General features: G+C 33.5%; 1 protein-coding gene across 3 annotated transcripts in view; it reads left to right on the top strand.

Moving 5' to 3' along the window:
* The window catches only part of CSMD3 (CUB and Sushi multiple domains 3), a 1,184,516-nt gene that overhangs the window by 1,070,827 nt on the left and 89,534 nt on the right, over window positions 1-24,155 (top strand). For all 3 annotated transcript variants that reach the window (XM_055314112.1, XM_055314111.1, XM_055314109.1), the window contains 5 exons: window positions 3,050-3,238; window positions 3,948-4,125; window positions 5,057-5,202; window positions 20,742-20,822; window positions 21,772-21,885. In XM_055314112.1, coding sequence (XP_055170087.1) covers window positions 3,050-3,238; window positions 3,948-4,125; window positions 5,057-5,202; window positions 20,742-20,822; window positions 21,772-21,885 — 708 coding nt within the window. The remainder of the gene's footprint in view (window positions 1-3,049; window positions 3,239-3,947; window positions 4,126-5,056; window positions 5,203-20,741; window positions 20,823-21,771; window positions 21,886-24,155) is intronic.

The following is a 24,155-nucleotide window of genomic DNA, read 5'->3' as shown; positions in this document are numbered from 1 at the left end:
TATTTGCATGATGAAGTAGTAATAGCACTTCCCAGATTAATTGTTTTGAACTTTATAGGATGCAATTAATGTAAAATATATGCCATGATGTATATCATTAGTAAATATTTAGTGCATTGTAAGTATTTTTATGATTATATTATTTCAGATTTTAAAAGTCTAAGACTTAAAATCAAACATTTAAAGTTATGATATTTCATACAATGTATAAACTGTATACAATGTAGGTCCAATGACTGCAATTTTTAATTGAAATAACAACATTTAATTACATTTCAGCCATAATCATTAAATGATTTTATGAGTATGTGATACTTTTGGATGTGAGCTCCACAAGAGCAGGCATCTTTGTCTTGTTTGTCGGTATACCTCAAATGCTAGAACAGTAAGAGCACGGTAAATGTTTGCTGAATAAAAGCATATACCCAAAAAGAAATTTGAGAGTAGTTAAAATAGACATCATAACTTCCAACCACATATGTCTAAAATAATTATAATTTGCATTATACTTGCATACATAACTTAAGAGCACAATATCACATATCATCCTTTGCATAAAATGGAAATAATTTCTGCCACCTCTCAGTACAGAATTAACCACATCCCCAAGGAATTTAATTATTTCAAAACAATTGGGCAACTGATTAAGTTTCTTGTTTGCTGCTAGAAGACTTGGAGCTATATTTGTAGTCCTTCTCTAGCAGGTGTTCAGGGCCTCTGCCAACCACCTTGCTATATACCTTAAACCAGGCTTCATCTTTTTTTTTTTCTTCTTCCTTTTTTTTCCTTCTGCCTCCTAAAATAATGCTCTTATTTGAATGATGTATAACTAGAACTTAAACTTTGCTAACTACATTGTTCAGTCAACGTGCCCTTAAAAAAGATGCATTATTTATATAATAAAAGCATAAAAGCTACAGAATTTTTACTGTTATTGATATGATATCTCTTTTTATGCATTTCTATCATTGAGCTAATGGCATTTTTGAAAATAGGTTAATTCATACAGATTCGAAGAAGCAGTGTTACTTTTGGATGATTTTGCGATTAGATTTTAAGAACTTTCTGAATTTGGAAAAAATGCATATTATACAATTAAGTGTGTTCTTCTACTGGCAAACTTGCTTCCAAAATTAATATTTTTACTGGTAATCAGTTAAGTCCTGTATTGTATTTGATATAGGGTGAAGACTTTTTCCTGAAGATTTTTTTTTTAAATAAGAAACAGACTCTTTTTATTTTATTTTTTTTTAAAGATTGTATTTATTTATTCATGAGAGACACAGAAAGAAAGGCAGAGACATAGGCAGAGGGAAAAGCAGGCTCCCTGCAGGGAACCTGATGTGAGACTCAATTCTAGGACCCTGGGATCACGCCCTGAAACAAAAGTAGATGCTCAACCACTGAGCCACCCAGGTACCCCTTTCCTGAAAATTTAAAATCTACTTCCTATATTTCCTGATTAAACTAAAAAACAGGGGATCCCTGGGTGGCTCAGTGGTTTAGCGCCTGCCTTTGGCCCGGGTCGTGATCCTGGAGTCCCGGGATCGAGTCCCATGTCGGGCTCCCGTCATGGAGCCTGCTTCTCCCTCTGCCTGTATCTCTGCCTTTCTCTCTCTCTCTCTCTTTCTCTCTCTCTCTCTCTGTCTTTCATGAATAAATAAATAAATAAATAAATAAATAAATAAATAAATAATAAAAGCTTTAAAAAAATAAAAATAAACTAAAGCATAGGAGGGTAAAATGTTATAAAAGTTATTGCAGGATCATACATTTGTCTGAGTCTATTCTATTCAATATTATCTAACCACAATATATAGAACTCAAATCATTGTGTTGTAGACTTTAAACTCATGCAGACTGTATGTCAATTATATCTCAATAAAACTGAAAAATATCTTTTAAGTGTGAATGCAAATTTGAAAACGTTTGTTTAATAGAATAACATTCTAACTCCTGATTATCAAATGATATACATTTCTATTAAATTGGAATGACACCTTTGGTTTTGATATTTCTATATGTGTGGAATACTTACATGAAAAACACAGACTAAGAAAAAAGCCCTTAATATCTTAAAAGGATTGTTGATTAATACTGAAATATCTCACTTAAAAATTAGTTATATTTTAATAAACAATTTAGGGTTTCTGATTCAACTGCAAATGCAATTTTTTGATTTGGGGAATTTAGAATTTAATGGTCAGTAGCAAAATAGCCTCTTATTGCTGGTAATTAAAATTTTATTAATGATAATGCAATTTTGTAATTCTTGAAAACAAAGTCCCAAATATTAATAATATTGGTATGTGTATATGAATGTGTATATATACTGTTTATAGCTTCAAAATTTATTCAGCAATGTTCATTAAGCACCTACTATATGAAAGGCAATGGATAAAGGCTTTAGTACACAGTGAGAAACCAGGAGCTTTGATTTCACACAAAATGTAGAACAAGAGGAATATGAGAAACTAAACATGCAGTTATACTACTGTGCCGAAAATATCATCATACTGAAGTACAAAATTTATATTAGAAGGAAATTTGTTTCCCAATACTTTATATTTGTTAAGTAACTTATTTGGAGAAAGATAACAGAGGGATATTATAGTTTCTTTTAGAGAAAAAATAGTAAAAAAAAATGTAAAAGGCTCAGAATTAGGCTTTCACATATGCTTATTTTATTCTGCATACATGCAATGTAACTTGGAAGCAACTGTATTCTATGTAAAGGAATCAGAATATGTTGGATTAAAATTGTGGCTGCAAAAGTAGTTTACAGTTTCATTAAAATGTATAATTTAGATAGATTGAATAAGAAACAATGTATTTTTATGAATTGTACTAACATTTTATATATGGAAATTATAGACATGAGAAGAAATTCATATCATATTGCCATTGACATCACTTATTATAAACCTGCATTACTATTTATAATCAACGACAAGCAGCACTTCATCTATTTGGCAAGTTGCAAATAGCACCCATCTGTGGTCTTCTGATATTCAGAAAGAAAAAAATGTCTTTCTTTTTCCCTTTCCAGCCTATCAATTGCAAAGCTGTCCTGATCCACGCCCGTTTCGAAATGGTTTTGTAATTGGCAATGATTTTACTGTGGGTCAAACCATTTCATTTGAATGTTTCCCTGGATACACACTAATTGGAAATTCAGCTCTCACTTGCCTTCATGGTGTGAGTCGTAATTGGAATCATCCACTTCCAAGGTGTGAAGGTATGCTCTTAACTCGAAGCTATGTTTTAGCTGATAATCTTCTGTGTTTAATAATTCTTGTCTTGGCACTCTTTTTTGTCTTCCTCTTCAAATAGCATGCTAAATATACAATCTTTCAGTTGAGAATTATAGTTAGTACTCAGATCAAAATCCTTAAGGCTCCAAAATTAATAACTGATTTTAGCATTATTGGCAGGAGTTCTAACCTCCATTGGAAGTGAGACTGCAGTTGATTAACACTTTACAGCTTCTCCTTTGTGTGTGTCTGGGTGGGTGCATGGGGCTTGTGTTTAATAGTCATTCTTATATAAGTCACTTATGAAGTTATTGCTACTGAATTTGGACTTACTTTCTCTAAAAATCCTTTTAATTAAAAAGCACTTGAACCTTTTATAGGGTTTTATATGTATACATGATATAAGGTAAAGTTAAACAGTATATGTATTGATAAATACTTGAAAAAACAGAAGAAAATTTAATTTATTAATCTAGGAGTAGTAAATAATAACTGTAGCATGCCTCATATTGAAAATCAAATTAAAGCAGACTATGTATTGTTCATGATTGCCAACCTAATTTTATATACCTTAACTGATATAAGAGCATAACACTGATGTAATTTAGCCTGCTTAAGAGATATGAAATGTTTGCCTTTTTCTCTGTGATGACTTTATTGTCATTTTAACATTTTTCTATATCATTTCTGTAGCTCTTTGTGGAGGAAATATAACTGCAATGAATGGCACCATTTATTCTCCTGGGTATCCCGATGAATATCCTAACTTCCAAGACTGTTTTTGGCTTGTGAGAGTACCCCCTGGGAATGGAATCTACATCAATTTTACTGTCCTTCAAACAGAGCCAATCTATGATTTCATTACTGTATGGTAAGCCAGGACCATTGTTATTGATTGATTCAACTGTATATAACAGTGAAACAAGGTAGGAATGAAAATATATCACAATCCTCTGTACAAATTACCATCTGATATTTGAAATAATAAATATACTGAATAACTGAGGGTGACAGTTTGTATTTTGTAGAATGAGACAAACAAGAGAAATAGGTTTTGATTATTTGCCCATGAAGTAGCTAAACAGAACAAAAGCTTTTGTGGGTGAAAAAGAGATTTTAAATGTATTATTAAATTAATGTGCAAAATCAGAAATTAGTGCCAGAGTAGGTTTAAGATAAACAAGTTCTCTATTTATAAAGCCAGTGAAATTTAAAAGCCTGTGTTTAAATCATAATTATTTAATATGATTGAATTTCTGTCATCGTGATTTGTTGTAAAATATTATATTTGCATTATAATTATCCTGTTAATGAAACATCTTTACTTAAAAACATATTATAAAGAAAATCTCTAGGTTAATTATTGACACTTGGTTACCTGAACCACTGGATGAGTTCTAAGATTCCTTCTAAGTGTAACAGTCTATGATTCTCAAGATTGTTTTGAAGAAAATAAAAGGAAGCCAAAACTCAGGTATTTGGGACAATATGAGTTGTGATCAAAACACCAGGGACGATGAATTGATTACAACTAATATAGGTGCCTTTCATTTAGGTAAATATGTGATGTATTATTATACTTTACATTTTTAGGTATATTATTACCTAAAGAGACATAAAATTTACTAGTATAATTTGGCTCTAATCATTGGTTATTTCATCTATTGCCTCTTTATCATTGCATCTATAATACTTTCTTTAAAACTTGTGCAAAACTCTCTAAAAAACAAACAAACAAACAAACAAAACAAAACAATCTCAATCTCTCTTTCTCCCCTCCCTGCTCTGTCTCTCTCTAATAGGGATGGACCAGACCAAAACTCACCTCAGATTGGGCAGTTCAGTGGCAATACAGCTTTGGAATCGGTCTATAGCACTTCAAATCAGATTCTAATCAAATTTCACAGTGATTTCACAACAAGTGGCTTTTTTGTGCTCAGTTACCACGGTTGGTATTATCTAAGAGTTTCTATTTTATTTGGCACTATTTCAATTTAAAATTGTCCTTGAATAATTGAGTGTAATATATATTTAACCAATGATTGAAAAGGTATTAAAATTTGACGCTTTTTAAAAATCATTTCAAACACATTTACTTGCAAAGAATGACCTCTTTGAAGTGTTTAGGGACATTAAAATGTGAGCAAGTAGAAATAGGAAATAAATCAGTCAGTAATTATTCAGTAGAAAATAATCATTTTTGTGTGGAAACCAATAAAAGAGAACCAGCTGTTCATATTTTATTGCATGTAATTTTGAGACATCAATAGATTTTTCAATACAAAATGTTTAATCTATTCAACCTGCTGTGAGTCTTTCTAAAAATAGCATCCAATATCTTTATACTTTGGATTATATTACTCATTCATTTATACTATTTCAAAACTGTATCCATTCTAGAATCTTACACTTTTAAGTGACTATTCCAGATCATTAGGTTCATAGCTTTTACCTGTGAAATAATTTATGAGGAGCTTCAATTTTAATTCTTTTTTATAGAATTATTCTGGGTCCTCTCTTCATAACATTAACCTTTTGAAAGAACATTTAGATGGCTCACAGTGCTTTTTAAAAAAATCTCCCTTTATCTCAAACTGATTATATTCCATTATAAATAAGAAAATGTTTATTCCTAATGATAGATCCTTTCTCTGTTATAACCATAGTTCCATAAAACACATCCTGCTTTATATGACCTTGTGAGACCAATTCCATGTATATTTCACAGAATCAGTAAGCTGTTATATTAAATTCACAGAAGTTATATAAAAATTTGCAAGATGAACATGTGCTTTGTCCCATTACATTAATATACAACTTAGCCAAGAAAGACAGTTATCATGTTTCCACTCATATGTGGAATATAAAAAATAGTGCAGAGGATCATAGGGGAAGAGAGGGAAAACTGAATGGAAAGAAATCAGAGAGAGACAAACCATGAAAGACTCTTAACTATAGGAAACAAACTGAGGGTTGCTGGAGGGGAAGTAAGTGGAGAAATGGGGTAACAGGGTGATGGATGTTAAGGAGGGTATGTGATGTGATGAGTACTGGGTGTTCTATGCAACTGATGAATAACTGAACTCTGCATCTGAAACTAATGATGTACTGTATGTTGGCTAATTGAATTAAAAAAAGAAAGATTTTTATTTTTAAAGATTTTATTTATTTATTCATGAGAGACACACACAGAGAGAGAGAGAGAGAGAGAGAGGCAGAGACATAGGCAGAGAAAGAAGCAGGCTCAATGCAGGGAGCCCGATGCAGACTCGATCCCAGAACTCTGGGACCATGTCCTGAGCTAAAGGCAGACACTCAACTGCTGAGCCACCCAGGTGTCCCAGAAAGATGCTTTTTAAATAAAAATATTTTTATCTTTTTTAATACAAAGTAAGAAAAACTTTAATACTCAAAGCTTATATTCTATGAAAAATATATTAAGCCAAGTATGGTTATACTTAAAGACATTTAGAAATTTAAAGCACACTGGGTCTAGAAATAGAGAATAGATAGAAAATATTTGTTTGCTTAATCTCAGCACTTGTCAATTTGTGTTTCTTTAGTTTCCCACAGCTATCAGAGCTGCATATACACTGTGGCAGAGCCAATTAGAAAGGGAGGCATTCATTGAGATAATTTTTATTCAGGTTGTTTATCTTAATTCGTTTGCCTTTTTTTTTTTTTTTTACTGACTTGGTTGTTTATGCTGACAGGATGTAGATACAATCTAATTTTTTTTATTATTATTTATTTATGATAGTCACAGAGAGAGAGAGAGAGAGAGAGGCAGAGACACAGGCAGAGGGAGAAGCAGGCTCCATGCACCGGGAGCCTGATGTGGGATTCGATCCCGGGTCTCCAGGATCGCGCCCTGGGCCAAACCGCTGCGCCACCCAGGGATCCCGATACAATCTAAATCTACACTATAACTTTCTTATAATTATCTTAGATAATCATAACCCAGGAACCAATATATTAAATAATAGTGAAGATCAAAAGATGAATTTGTTGCTGAACTCTATTGTACATTTTTTCTCTTCATGATCCCTGCATAAATTGTTATTATTTTGTGTACTACCTGAACAAGTAATAAAAAAAGGACCATTCATTGATGAACTCTAAATATCCATAAAATAACCTTACAGAGAGTATAAAGTTCTTATAAAACTTTGGAGACATTTTAAAGGAGAAATATTGCCAAAGAAATAGATGTGTCTATGTGTGTGTGTGTGTGTGTGTGTGTGTGTGTCTTCATATAGAAAATATAAGGATAACAGCATGTCACCCACAAAATAGTGGATTTACATAGACATTATGTGAATGTGTATACATATATTTTCATTCCAAAATGTTTCACTTGATTTTTGTAATAATTTTTGAGTCATGTGTAATACAATAGAATTAAGGAAAGAAGATAAAATACTTACTTAGTATTTTGTTTTCCCATTGACCTTCGACAAGTTACTCTTCTGCTTCCACTTTCTTCAGTCGTAAAACAGCATGGTGGAATTGCTGACAGGCTTGATGAGACTATAGAGAAATTACTTCAATTACAGTAATATATTAAGTTGAACCATATTAAATAATTGGTCAAAAAATGCTGAATATTGGCAGTTTTGTAGAGCTCAACCAAGTAAGTGCTGTTATTATTATTATCCATATTACATTGCAAAGAACTGTAGGCAGTTGATATTATACAGTTACCATAGTACCAGGCAGTGTAGATGTTTAGTGAATGTTCCTTTCCTTACCATGTCTCATCTCTCATTTTAGGTTTTCTAATAGAGGACTTTTCTTTATTTATGTTCATACTTTACATTTCATTAAAAGACGCAATTTCCAGAGCCTAGAAAAGCCTAACATTTGAATTAATATCCCTGGGAATTTTACCTAAGCCTTAAAATTACCTTGAAATTTGAAGATGTAGCTAGAGCTCAAGTTAAAAATTGACAGGTGCCTTACATTCTGCCAGCCTTAGTAGGATAATTTTCCTAAAGTACTGCTTTCATTCTGATTCTCCTTTTTAAGATCGGGATGCCTACATTAAATCAAATATAAAGCTACCCTATAATCCAGTTCAGTGAATCTTACTTCCCAGCCCTTACTCTGACTCTAGTCAGAATGGTTCTCTGTTTCCAGAACCTCTGTTCTTAAAAGATGTCTTACACATCTTCAGTTCTTTTTTCTCCCCTTAAGTCCCATTTCCTCCATTTCTTGACAATTCAGAGTCATGGAGATCACAACCATCTTCTCTATGATTGTACTTTCTCTTACCAAACTTTTGAGAACTTATCACAGTATGGTGTATTGTTTTATTATAAAAGTCTTGTGGGTTTAATAATAGGGGGCACTTTTTGAGGATATAGATCACATTTATGCTTCTTAACTGTTTTATATTCTTCTTACTGTCTGATTGGTTACTTATATTTTAGTCTTACAGTGGGAGGTGTGAGTTCAAAATCATTTTTTAAAAATGTGTTTATTGAGTTTATTTGAGCTGTATTACTTACAACTTTTAAAGATTATTTTATGATCATGTGGATGCATGCCTACTTCCCTTCACAGAAACAGACAAAAAAGATGACTGCATTCAAATTAGTATTAATATAATTAATATTTATAATTTACATATTATATTTAACTAATTAAATACAATTAATATTTACCACCTGAATCCATATTCAGTAGCTATGGCTTAGTGTCAAAATGAGCTCTCATAATGGTAAAAGTATTGATCAAGTTGTTTGGTATTTTCAGTAAGTAAACCAGGGAGGGAATGCACTATTTAACACTTATGTTAAGCTGATTAAGTATATCTAAGCTTAGAATGGTTTACTTTCCAGCTCAGTTTTCTTTAAATTCTGTTACTGATTTACTAGGTCCTTGTGTTTTGCTCTACTGTAAGTCAGAAGTGGTTTTCTTAGGACTTGTGCATTTACTTTATAAATTTGACAGATCAGTCTTTTCACAAACTTTCTTAAAGGTCACACTGATCATTTAGGCTTTATTTATTAATGTATTTTTAATATATTTGAAAAGAGAAAAAAAATGTGTTTCTTTTCTCCTAACCTAACTTCCTTTATGAGATCCAGCCAGCCATCTGTCTTTTATAAAACATCACCTTCATAAAGCCTTTCATGATCAAAAATAACATTCATAAAAAGCTTTGAAAAATGAAAGTTCTGTGCAATGAAAAAATAGGACAGGTGTAAATGTTGAGGCACTTTTTCTCAGATATTATACTTCTTTTTTATCTGAGGAAATGTTTTGTCCCTCTCTGTATTGCTGGAATTGTAATTTTGTAAAGTAAGAACTAAATTTTCTTGATATCTGCCATAGAGTCTGGTTGGATTTGGCTTGTAATAAATAATACCAATATTCAGTCCTAATCAATGACTTTCTAAAAGTAAATTACACAAAACCTGTTTTAACTGCACTGTTTTTGCAGACACTGACTTTCCATATTAGTCACTAGAACAGTGATTGAAAACTTAATATGCTGGGTACTCTGCTAGCTACTTTTCATGTATTATTGCTAGTTTTTGTAATAGCTCTGCAAAATGAGTACTATTATCCCCATTTTAATGATGAAAGAACTGAAAGAAAAAAAATTAACTTACATAAAACTAGAGAACTAATAAATAGAAGAGTTGTCTGGAATTCAAAATAGGTCTATCTGACTCCATAGAATGAACTCTTTTTAAATAATGACAACAACAAGGCAATAATCATAGCTAAAATACAGAGAGTTGTTACTGAATGCCAGGCAATGTCCTAAACTGGTATTGTCTAACATACAGATTATATTTAATGCCCTGTAAATCTAATTTTTCCTTAAAAACTTAACAAAAGTGATTTCAATTTTTAGTGAGATGATAAGTTACCTCATTTTCTAGAACATACCCCTTGTAATTAAAACTTAGAACCTTAAACTTTGTAGGGGTTCTCTTCTTTGTGACCTACAAGCTCACAATACATAGGTATAATGCAACTTAGTATGTTCCTTCTGGTTTCTAAAATGTGCTAAGGTCACTGTGTGAAAAGAAGATAATTTTTATTGGGGGTCTGACTTACGGCAACTAAAAACAACTAGGAGACTATAGTATAGCCAGAATATATATTTACTCATTTAAGACAGAAGGTATCATTGTCACGTTGAAATCTATTATCCAGGGCAGCACTTTTTCTAATAGAATATTAGAGAACCTCAATTTATATACAGAAGATTTTCTTAGTGAGCATAATATGATTTAATTTATATTACCCTTTGTTTTCCAATGTTTACCCAATGGCACATCTTCTGTGAAGAAATGAGTTGATTATATATTGACTTTCAGATTATTTTTAAGAAATGTGTTTAAAAGTCTGATAATGTCTTTTAGGTCATCTTTTAAGTTTAAGGTTACCTTTACAATAAATGCTGCATTTAGGGAAAGTATATTTAACTCCACAAAGTCTCATCCTAAAAGAGACTGCTGCAGATACAAGGACACATTTTATATAAAACATAAATCACCATTGCTTTGAACTGTGTGACCCCTTTGCCTCACACAACCTAAAGACCTGACCTTCTTTCATATATCAGTAGATAGAGCATTGAACTCTATCTGTGTTTCATTGTTTGATACCTAGAAAGCATGGGGATAGGGACATCTTACAATTATATATATATGAAATGTGATAAAGACACTAAAAAAAAAAAAAAAACCAAACTGGTGAAACTGTTATGTGGAAAAGATAAATGCCACTTACTATTACTTAAGCTACTATTTTATTTTTTGTTAAGATTTTATTTATGTAAGAGAGAGGCAGAGACACAGGCAGAGGGAGAAGCAGGCTCCATGCAGGGACCCCGATGCAGAACTCTATCCCAGGACTCCGGGATCATGCCCTGAGCCAAAGGCAGACACTCAACCCACGTGTCCCAACTTAAGTGACTATTTAGTGATGACTAAAATCATGCCAAAATCGCTTACTCTATTTTGACATTTGGCTCCATGTGTATATCCATTTATAAGTTATTGTATCTATTTTGAACAATGTATCTATTTTGGACAATGTATTATTGTCAGTCCCTTGAATCAAAGTCTGTCAGGAACACACCTTTCAGTTAAACAAAATTGGGTTTGTTTGCTCCCTGTAATGATTGAGACAGCACACCATGAGGGACCCTGTGGCATCCCAGTATGAGGGCATTGGGTAAGGCGTGTTATAGGATTTTGCCTGTGCAAGATGGTTCTGGAAAGGTTCAAGGCAATATGCTTTATTTCTAGACTATGTGTTTTTAGAAAATTGGAGTAGTTGTTCCAGTGAGGTCAAAGGATTAGATGCTAGTTGTTAATGAAATTGTTTATGGTCAATAATAGAAAATCTGGGATCCCTGGGTGGCTCAGCGGTTTGGCACCTGCCTTTGGCCCGGGGCACGATCCTGGAGTCCTGGGATCGAGTCCTGCATCGGGCTCCTGGCATGGAGCCTGCTTCTCCTTCCTCCTGTGTCTCTGCTCTCTTTCTCTCTCTCTATCATGAGTAAATAAATAAATACATACATACATATATACATAAATAAATCTTTAAAAATAGTAGAAAATCATGGTCTATCAGTTAGAGCCATGTTCTAAGCTGAGAGCACACCTGAGTTATGTGTTGTTTTGTCTTGTTTTCTTTTCTTTTCAATATATAGAGTAGTTTATGATAGAGCTAGCTATAGCATGTTCCTTTACAGCCAAAAGCAAGTCAAACAATGGTGGTGAAGAGTGAGAGGAAAACAGAAACTGACAAAGGTCAAATGATAACAGTGATGTGCTCTGTTATCTATTGATGTGTCAGATTATCCAACCTTGGCATTTCACTTTTCAAATTCTGATGAGCTCAGTACTTTTTTTAAAAATTTATTTTTTTTTAGATTTTATTTATTTTTTCGTGAGATACAGAGAGAGAGAGGAGAGAGAGAGAGAGAGAGAGAGAGAGAGAGAGAGAGGCAGAGACACAAGCAGAGGGAGAAGCAGGCTCCAAGCAGGGAGCCCAATGTGGGACTCCATCCCAGGACCCCAGGATCACAACCCAAGCTAAAGGCAGACACAACCACTGAGCCACCCAGGTGCCCTGAGCTCAGTACTAAAGCAACATGCTTTCAAAGAGCTATCTGAATATCAGGAAGTGAATTCATGCAGCAGATATTGAAACTTTTTAATGGATAATTCAGGAGTTTTCCTTATCATTTCGTTTACTGTATTTCTGATATTACATCTCTAAGAAAATACCAAGAGTGACTTCTTGTTGATCCTTTTCTCATCATGGGGACTACCTCAGTCTCAACTCTAAATCCAGGGATGAGTCATTTGCTCTTAATTTCTAAAATTCTCCCTTACATAGGCAGAGAAAGAAACTGTAAAATATTAATGGAGCAAAAGTGACATTTGTAGGTAATTTCAGCACTGCTGAAATTTACCTATATGGTTCATATCAACTCGCCAGCAGATTTTCTCCAAAATGGGCAAAAAAAAGTGTGTATTATTTATCTCTCTTAATTGGAACTCAGGGAGCTTTTATTTTAAACACTCTTAACTTTTCTTTCAAGTGGAGCTCCTTAAACTTACTTTACATAACTTTTGAAATAACATTGACAAAATTACATACTAGACAGGTAATCATCAATGCTCTTCCTCTTCCAAATCTTTCCCAAATCATGAAATTACAATGCTTGACTTAATCTGAGTCACCACCAGTGGTTGTAGAGAACTTAGAATTTATAGAGGAACATAAAAAATTATTTTTTCCTGTGTCAGAGAAATTGCATTGGTACTTGGCAGAAAGGTTGTGCACTTGAGTTTTTTTTTTTTTTTTTTTTTTTGGTTTAGAGAAGGAATGGCAATTTGCCAGTGTTCTGTGTTGTCTTTTTTGAAGAAGCCTTTAATAGCCCAGTTGAACTGAAGTAGATAAATGCAGCATTCTTTTCTGGAATTGGATTGGATGTTTCATTGCAAAGAAAAGAAGAAATTAAAAATAACTGGAAAATATTGCCAGAATTAAACTCTAAAGCAATTTCAAGAAAGAAAATTTATTGGACCAGGAACCAGACATCTGTACACATTTGAACTAAAACATGGCACTATTTAAGCAGTAGTCATCCTCAAAAGATACTGACATACAGGACTGCCTGGGTGGCTCAGTTGGTTAACCATCTGACTCTTGATCTCAGAGTTATAAGTTGAAGCTCTGCTTTGGGATCCATGCTGGGTGTGGAGCCTACATGAAAAAAAAAAAGATACTGGATACTGACATAGAATATGATGCCCTCTTATAACTCTTAAATAGTAAATGGTGGTTATACACTGAATGGCACGTCGATTAAAATGATTCTTCTAAAAAGAATGGGACCAAACCATGCAATATTGGGTATTTTACACATTATAGAGAATGTGTATCACTTTTATTCAATTAGTTATTAGTTAATATTTATTGAATATGATTTCCAGAGCACTATACTAGCAGTTTTAAGACCAAAACATGTACAACAATATACATGATTATAGACTGAGTTGCTAAAGCTTAGAACTTTCTATTACAGTGTAATGTACATCAGTGTGAAACAAATAAAAAAAATCTTAGCATTTTCAAATATCCAGTAAATCACATTAGACATAAAGTGAATAATTTGATGTGTCCTGGGAAATCATGTGGGTACCAGCTCTTTGAATGACATCAGGGTTATGAATAAAGTCATGTTAGATTGAGATTATATGTGTTTAGGTCACAACCATATTCAAAGCAGCCATGCTCATGTTAACCTTTGCCAAATAGAGAATGCACTCTCCCTTTGAAATGATAAAACGTGTCTGGCACAATTCTAAGCACTTTATGATATATTAACTCAATCTTAGCTTTATGTTTATTTTGCAGTAGAGAAAACTGAAGCACAGAGTTTGAGCAGTTTACCTAAGGTCATAGAGCTAACAAGTAGCAGGGCCAAGGTTAGAACACAGGCAGTCTGCTTCCAGAACAAAAACTAGATCAGGCTGCCTTGTGGACACGTGTATTTACTCACCTACACAAATTGAGAATTATTTTTTTCCAGGGGTGTTGGTTGGTTTGATAGAAACATCTTCAGAAAAATCAGAGCTGCACTGTTGAATTCCCCAGTTACATCACACCTGATGCATCACACCTCAAACTATTGCCTTATTATCCTCTGCTCCTAGAGACCAAGATAATATGCCTAAACTGCTCATAATTATTTCAGTAATTGCCAAATCAAATTTTTTTTTCAGAAACTAAAAGTGAAACTTGGAAAAAACAAAATATATTTTACCAAATGTTCTTATTCATCTGTGAACACCAAATAGGCGGAAGGAATTGAACTCCCAATTTAATACAACAGCTTACCCTTATAGAATACTTACTATGTGCTAGGCACTTGCTTCAAGTTCTTTGCATGTATAAATATTTGATCCTGGTAACCACCCTTTAAGTTAGCATAAAGTTATTCCTATTATCATTACTATTTACAAATGAGGAAATGTGAGGTCAAGGTTCAGTAACTTGCTCAAGATTTCAGCATGGGAAGCAGGATTTAAATTCAGAGTCTGGATTGAGTCCATACTTGGTACAGTAAGGATTTAATATATACATTTTTGCTCATTCATTATTCATTCTTTCATTGTTGTATCATTCAATCACTTAGTAAGTATTTATTGAATACTGCAATGTCAGATATCGCATTATGACCTGAGGAGGTAGCTATTAATAAGGTAATCAAGAGTTCCTGTTCTCACACAGTTTATATTCTAGTGTAAGACAATGAGCAAGAAACAGTTCTTATACCTTGTGAAAATTGCCAGAGGGCAAACAGATGTGAAGCAGAGTAACTGCAAGAGGTTAAATCTAGCTAACATGACCTGTGATGATGTCTCTATTTGAGTCATCTGAGGACAAAGTTATAAAAGAGACAGGAAGATAGGTTTCAAGAAAGCTAGATAGATAAAAATAAAATTCTATAGAACACCATTTGAGACATGTCATCAAATATTACACTGTCAACCATTTGAGAACTATGTTGATCAGGGAATAGAAGAGACTACAGTAAAGGTTAGGTTGTAGACAGGTTTGATTCTTCAAAGTTTATTATGAGAAAGTGTAGAGATGTGGTTTAATGTTTTTTTTTATGACGTTAGAATGACATCATAGGTGATGTAACAAATCATGGGTACTTGAGTTTTAGGTAAAGGGGAGGAAGTCTACATTTGCAGCTAAAATTGTAAACTGGTTAATAGGGCTGAAGTTAATTAAACAAAGTTAGAGGCCCTTGGAGAACATAATCAAGACTTTTAATTTAATGTCAAGTCATTTGAGGACACTAGTAAGTTTTTTTTTGATCCAATCAACAATTGTTTATTTAACACCCGCTGTAATATAGACTCTTTAGGAGTCTCTGGATATCCACCTTTGTCCCCTTCCAATTGCGTTTATTTTTCCTACTGTAGTCACAGTTATTTTTTTAAAGGAAAAATTTGATCACATTCCTCCCAGATGTAAAACTCTTCATAGGCTTTTCATTTTCCTCAGGTTACAATAAACAAACTCTGAGCATGACCATTGCCTCTTGGGGGATTTAGTCAAAATTTACCAGTCTTTCTTATCCCTTCTCACTTTGCCCAGGGCTCTCTCACCAAACCCTCCCTCCTCTCCCATCCCCCAACCCCCTAAACCCGGGCTTCTTCCTTTTTGCTGGTTCACATTTGCTGATTCCTCTGCCTGGATTATTTTTCTATGTGTCATCCCTCTCCCCAACACATGTACGTTTCCGTATATGCATGCACACACACCCACATGCCTTATTTCAACTAGTTAATTTCTACTCAGTAAGGTAGCATGTTTAATATCTTTCTCACTGACAGTGTCTATAAGGGCAGGATTGTGTCTGCTTTGTTCACGATCACATTCCCAGCACATATTATATGGTTTCTGATACACACTAGATCTTTAATAATAGGTGTTAAATAAACAACAAAACGAAATATCTAACAGTTCTTTTGGAAATGTAAATACCAAATGGTCCCACAAAGCTAAACATGGAACCCGTCTATATTAATGAATAAAGGTGGAATAATTTGAGACAGTAGAACACTCAGTGCTAAGTATTATGGTGCCAATTTCTAGTCTGGCAAGGTTGTCAAAAATGACAGTGCATAATAAGGGAGTAAATAGTAAATATAATGGATTTGACAAACTTCAGCTAAGATTATAAATTTGGTCTGTAAAATCATGATAAGTTATATATTGATACCAGGGAAATGGAAGCACCAAAATAATTCTCCAGTCCAGGTTGATTTGTCTGTAAATGTGGGAGAAAATACGGCTTAATTTTCAAGCATATGATTCAAATTCCGGCTCATGAACTGGGCAAATAATCCACCCATTCTGAAATTTAGATCCCTTTTAGCAACATGGTATTTAAACATATTTGATGTAGTAATTTAGGGGTTAAATGAGGTAACTTATGTAAAGTAACTTGCAGAGTTCTTTGCACAGAGTGGATTCCAAAAAAAATATTGTGTTACCTCCCTTCCATCACCTCCTTTGTGTGTGGGAAGGATTGCACTAGAAAGACACAGAAGACAAGAAACATCCTGTAAACAGATTTAACAATACCGGTGTATTTGTTTCCTAGGGCTGCTAGAACAAGGTACCACAAAATGGATGTCTTAAGTAAATGGATTTTTTTTCTCTTACAGTTCTAGAGAGTAGAAGGATGAAATCAGGGCAGGCTGGGTGGCTCAGCGGTTTAGCACTGCCTTCAGCGGGGAGTGATCCTGGAGTCCTGGGATCGAGTCCTACGTCAGGCTCCCTGCATGGAACCTGCTTCTCCCTCTGCCTGTGTCTCTGCCTCTCTCTCTCTCTCTCTCTCTCTCTCTCTCTCTCTCTGCGTGTCTCTCATGAATAAATAAATAAAATATTAAAAAAAAGAAAGATGAAATCAGTGTATTGATAGGGCCATCTGTCCCTGAAGGCTGTAGATGAGGATCCTCTCTTGCCTCATCCTAGCTAATGGTGGTAGCCAGAAATCTTTGGCATTCCAGTCTCTGTCCTTGTCGCATGTCTTTGCTGTGTGTCTATATCTGTCTTTTCTCTTTTTATAAGGACAGCAGTCATAGTGTTTAAGGGCCTACCTTAATTCAATATGATCTCAGATTAACTTGTTACATCTGCAACAATCTTATTTCCAAATAAAATTCTAAGGTTCTAAAAAAGACATAAATTTCAACTCATACAATGAGTATTAAATGACAGGGCTCTTCACTGAGATGTTGGCAGAAAGAATGGAAAGATACTGGGCAAATTTTAGATTTATTTTAGCTAACAAATCAGTAGAAATGGATGAAGATTGAAAACAGAATTGTTGATGGGGCACCTGGGTGGCTCAGTGGCTGAGTGTCTGTCTTTGTCTCAGGTCATGATCTGAGGGTCCTGGGATCGAATCCCACATCTGGCTTCCCAAAGGGAGCCTGCCTCTCCCTCTGCCTATGCTTCTGCTTCTCTCTCTGTATATCTCATGAATAAATAAATAAAATATATATTTTTAAAGAAAACAATTGTTGAAAGCTGTTTATGATTTAATTTTCTGTAGTACTTTGTCTTTGAGAGTCAAAAGAAAAACAGATGCAAAGCAGTTTCTTTCAGTATTTTTTTTCCCTTCATATTATAGACAGAATTACATAGTTCAACTGTGGAAAGCATCTTGGAGCCTGTTTAGATCTTATTTTCTAGCACTCTGACCATGATTGCTTCTATTTTAATGCCTATTTGCAATTTTACAGTGGAGAGTTACCCTAGGGAAGACTGTTTGGAGACTTATTCCCTCCGAGAGGAAACCAGTGTTTTATATGTTATTTAGTAAATATTTTTTTTTTATCCAGAAGAGGTGTTTATCCAGGGCATATAAAGTTGGGAATTATGACACAAATCAGACTTGAAGTCAAAAGAATCAAGGAAATTACTTAGGTGGAGATTGCAGAAAATTTATTCAAAGAGAGATTTATTCAGAATCCAAATCTATGGGGATCCCTGGGAGGCTCAGCGGTTTAGTGCCTGCCTTTGGCCCAGGACGTGATCCTGGAGACCCAGGATCGAGTCCCACATCGGGCTCCCTGCAAGGAGTCTGCTTCTCCCTCTGCCTGTGTCTCTGCCTCTCTCTCTGTGTGTCTACCATGAATTAAAAAAAAAAAAAAACTCAAAAAAAAAAAAAAGGAATCCAAATCTATAAAATTGATGAACAGAGAACTGCTCTTATGAGATAGAGGTGAGAGACAGGGACATTATACCTCCTCAGACCTTCTATGACCCCGAGGTGATCCCCCCAGTTCCACAGTTCCAAGGACACAGTTTACAAAACTGTAGGTGAAGGTAAAGAGCAGAGAATAGGACAGAATTTAGCTCACAGCACCCATGTGGTCTTGGGAAAATAGCATAATATTTCTGAATATCATATTCCTCATTAATAATAATTTGCAACCCCTAGTCTTTTAAACTCTGCAACTGACTTATGTAGGCCATTCTAAGCATGTTCTACAGATGGTGATAGTCATGGGTTCCTTGTTGATATAAATATGTTCTTTTTCTTTAAAATAATAAATTAGTCTGTTATTAGCATGATGATCAAAAATAAATTTAGAAGCAAACAAAAGTGAAATGATACATATATGGCATCTCTACATTTCACTAACTTTTGATCTCTGTTCTACATCAAGATTAATTAAGATGTTATCCTCTGAAGCATCAGTCTCCTAAGGATTTCCCAATGGCAGGTTCTCTGTATCTTCCTATTACCTTTCTCATACCTCTTCAATATTTATTACAATTACCTTTTACGTTGGTAATAGTACCCCCTTCAAGGTCTAAGTTCAGGAAAATGCTTTTCAAAATTCCTATTGTTACTCTAAACTAACTAAACTTTTTCTCAAAAATTTGAGTTACACTTTTCCGTCCTAGGCTTCTTTTCTAGTGAGTCTTTTCTTTAGTGGTAACCTTTCTGTGTAGAGCAATGTTTTACTTGCAAATTATCAAGTGCTTTTATAAACAGGTTGAAGTACTGGGAGGAAGATGTTTGAAGAGGCAGGCAACAATTTATAGCAGGAAATTGAAACAAAAATTTTCCTTGCTTCATCTCTTTTCAGCTATATTTTGAAAAACTTTTTTTGTGTATTATCTGTTTTGAGTTCCCTGAAGGTGTATTAGCCAGTCAACCTCTTATAAATGGCTTTTTGTTACATGATGGTGAACCAGGGCCTAACTTTTTGGTCATATTTTCTCCTCCATCTGAAATGCTCTTATGTCCATGATTACCCTTCAGAACTGGACAAATTTTACTCGCTCTTTAAAATATATTTTATCCATCTCCTTTTATAGGAGTCTTCTCTAAGTGGCCTAGTTGATGTTGCTCAGTACTCTCATATTTTTCTCATGATAGGGACGATACTGAAGGTATAGGTTTTGGGGTTAGAGGACAGAGGCTGGAATCTTGGCTCAACTCTGAACTAGTTTGCGTGAGCTCAGACAAGTTACTATGTCTTTTAAGCCTCAACTGCTTTATCTGTTCATTGAGATACATAATTTAACTCCTAAATTTAAGTAATAAAATTAGGCATATAAAACACATTTTTCTAGTAGTCTAGTCTAGTAGTCATGATGCTCACATTCATAAAGGTTTTTATTTTTTATTTTTGATGGCCTTTAAATTTTGCCAAATAGGAATATTTCTCATCTAATGGGGATGACCTATTCAAGTGATATGGATTATTAGAAGCATGACATTTAACAAATAAGTATTTCATGAGTATATTAATATAGTATGGTGTGAAAAAGCTCTGAAGTCAGACTCCTGGGTTCAAATCTCAGTTCTGTCACATTATAGCTGTGTGATTTAGACAAATTCTTTATTTCTCTTTAACAGTTTTCTCTTTTATAAAATGGGCATAATTATAGACCTAATCATAAATTAATAAAACAAATAACATTTTTGAGGACTAAGAGAGTTATAAGTATTTATAGTATTTCCTAGAATAGAGTAAACATTGAGTACCTATTTGCAATTATAACTATATGTCAGGCACTTTTCTAGGTGCAGGGGATTCTGTGATGAACCTTGGGGAGATAGGCATTGAGCACATAACAAATAGAATATATAATTCCAAATTGTGATCATGCCAAAAGAATAATAATAGGTGTTATGAAGCAATATAACAAGAAGGAATAGAATGAGGGAAGAAATAAGGATACAGGTAAGCATTCTTACCATGGGAAAATACTTTGGTATCTAAGGAATAACTTATTTTTCCTCAATATTATATTTTAAAAATAAATAATCGAAACAATAAATTATACCACTTATTTTTATTCTCACAAATAACCCTTGCATAATTTTGTTTTTTTCACATATGTGAATGTACATACACAGATTCTCAGAAAAGGAATAAACATTGTCTATTTTTATAGCTTATCAACTAAGAGTATGCCAACCTCCACCACCTGTGCCCAATGCTGAAATTTTGACAGAAGATGATGAATTTGAAATAGGTAAAGTCTAATATATTCTTTTTTTTTAAAAGTAAACTTAATAGAGATATTTGCTTAAAAAGGAATAAAAAGATAGTAGCAACCTACCTTAGACCCTCTTTCTCTGGATTGTTGGGAGTTGTTTGGAGTTCTTAAGAATGGACAGGAGTGAAAAGATCAAAAGGAAGTATAGGCAAAAGCAAGAATGCTGTATCTCTAAGATGATTCCAACTGGAAAACCAGTATGGGAATTTGAACCATATAACTGTATGGCAGTTTCTTCCAAATTCTTATTTTGTTGCCTTCTGACACACTAATGTTATTTGAATTCATGCTTCAGCCTACAACATACAATGTAGAATATATACAGTGTACTAGAAGATATGCTTTATTCGCACATCCTTGAAAACAAATGGTAGATTATGCTCAGTTTGATAATAAAGTCCTTTTGAAACTAGGGTAGAAATTCAATCCCAATAATGTCTCACATTTTGAAAAATGGTGTAACAAAAGAACGTTGCCATCATAAACTCTTATCATTTTGATATTAATTTTGGCTGAGAAACTTAGAAAATATTAATGCCTACTGTAAATTTAATTTTAATATAAAATCAATAACTTTGAATCCTTTTAACTGCTTGATATATATTTTAATGAATACCTTTATTATACCAACTAGATTGTTTCCTTATTACTATTGCTTATATATAACTGGTGCACACTAGATCTAACTTACTTTTGGCTTCAGTTCTGATTGGTCAGTGTCTATGAGGTGGCTGTATTTCAGTATTTTGAATATTATTCCTGCTGACAACTAATAGAATTTTATACTGATTGAAAAATTACTGAAAGAAAAAAAATGTTCTACAATATTTACAGATTTTACAATTGAAACATCTGTTCATTTTTACCATTACCCTGTTGGCTATCTGAAGCTCCCTTCTGTCTTTTTCTTTTCTTTTTTTAATAGGTGACATTATTAGGTATCAGTGTCTTCCAGGATTTACTTTGGTCGGCAATGCAATTCTGACATGCAGATTAGGAGAACGACTCCAGATGGATGGAGCACCTCCAGTTTGTCAAGGTACCAATGCTTTTTTTTTTTTAAGTTACCAATTCTTATGATTATTTATCTTCAAGTATTTGTTTTATGTTTGATTTAATACTGGCAAAATTGAGAAAAGTGTTTTACACAAATATTAAATATTTAACTGGCCATAATGTTAAAGGTCATACAACTCATATGTGGTATCTTTTATTACATTATTTCTTGGATTCAACTTTAAAAATTATTTTTTCTTCCAATGTTTACTTTTTTTTTTTAGTTTACCCCAAAGTCAGTTCAATTTATTTAAATTAATTTGGCCGTGAGTGGTGGAAATGGAGATGGAAAATAAGAGAAATCACCTTTAAATAAAAGCTCCACTGTTGATTGCTTTTACTTGAAATAATTTTTGTTCTAATCCATAAATTCATTAAACTTTAATGGAGCACCTGTTAAGTATGAAGGTTTGAGTAAAAAACAAACAAACAAACAAAAAACAAGCTATAAATGACCCTACTATGAAGGTAACATGACTTACGGAATATGACAGCCATACAGGTGGTAGCAATAGAGTGTTTAGGAAACAGTCCAGGGGGCTATCAAATCATGTCATGTTTAGCTGTTTGTGGGGCAGGCAAAGCTTGACGGAAGCATTGCTCCCTGAGTCTTGGTTCCATATGGCAAGTGAGACTTTGATAGAACAAAGATAGACAAATGGTGGTATAAATGACAGATGAATATACAAAGACAAAGAAGTGAAAAAGAAAAGTATAGACTTCAAGGAATTCACCATGGGATTACAAAGCAAGACCCTCATGGACCAAAACTAGAGTTTTGATGTTCAGATCATGTGTTGTTAATTTGTATTATTCACTTGGACCCAGAACAGTGACTACCACATCTTTACTAATTATAAATACTGATTAGTTTGAATAAAATTGAATTGAAGTTGATAGTCTCTCCCCAAATATTCTTGGGTAATGTCCTTCATTGGAATTTATTCATGAGAAATGGGAATCTGTTTCCTGTGCTGTACCTTAGCTGTTAAAATAAACATAAAATAAAAATATTGTTTATTATTCCAAACATGATATAAGTAGGAATTAACATTTAATTTTCTACCTCATTGGAATCCTTACAATAAAATGGAAGGATTTTCACAAGGGGCTTTACAGAAAGACATCTTTGGAAGTAAAAAAAAAAAAAAAAACAATACCAATATGAAAATTTTCTTTGCTCTAAAGTCAATAACTTTAGAACATCTTGAGGTTGTTTGGATTTTCTGAAGTCTATCATCTGTAATCCTGATATTTATTTATTTATTTTTTTTTAAATATTTTTTTTAAGTTTATTTATTTATGATAGGCACACAGTGAGAGAGAGAGAGAGGCAGAGACATAGGCAGAGGGAGAAGCAGGCTCCATGCACCGAGAGCCCGACGTGGGATTCGATCCCGGGTCTCCAGGATCGCGCCCTGGGCCAAAGGCAGGCGCTAAACCGCTGCGCCACCCAGAGATCCCCTAATCCTGATATTTAAATGTCATTCATTCAATTTCCTCTTTACCTTTTAGCCACTTAGGATTATGTAGGATACATATTCAGACATCTAGACATGTGAAAATGGAGGATAGAATTTTAGCCTTTTGGGAAATTTTACATGGAAAAATAACTTAGGCAGACACAGGGATGTGTGAACAACCTGTTACATGTTAGGACTTCTTTGATTCCAATATATAAATACATTGTGAGCTCTTGGAGGGCAACACTTAATTTTTTTGGTATCTGGATCCCAATTTAATAAATTTCTAATTTAAAACAATCCAGATAACTAAACCATTAAATAATCTCTCATCTCTCAGATTTTCAATATTTTGTTTCTAAAGTCAGATTTTCCTATAGATAAATAGTAGCATCTCTTCCTATTTATGTAGTATGGAGAATACAAAAAAAAAACTAATTTTATCTCATAATGACACTTGTATACAAGCTAAAAAGTAATAAATCATCCCTAGAATTAGCTTACAGTGTTTCTATATAAATTAATTGACCAGGCACTCTAAGCCAAAACTCTAACTTGACATTTTTTTCTTTAATTCACAAGCTTGATAAAATAGTCATTCTTTTTGGATCTGTCAGAATTAATTAGTCCATTTTAAATTATTTACTATTATTTCACTTTTCCTAAAAGGGGCTGCATCAATTTTGTTATTCTTTTCTTTATCCTTTTAGTTTTCTGTATCATGCTTAAAATATGAGAAGCAATTCTAAATGTGTTGCTCTTTAAAGAGTTTGATATAAATGGAGTAAAA

The sequence above is a fragment of the Nyctereutes procyonoides genome, unplaced genomic scaffold, assembly GCF_905146905.1.
Source record: "Nyctereutes procyonoides isolate TBG_1078 unplaced genomic scaffold, NYPRO_anot_genome, whole genome shotgun sequence".
NCBI classification, from domain to species: Eukaryota; Metazoa; Chordata; class Mammalia; order Carnivora; family Canidae; genus Nyctereutes; species Nyctereutes procyonoides.
Note: the sequence above shows the minus strand (reverse complement) of the source record. Positions and strands in the feature narration are given on the sequence as shown.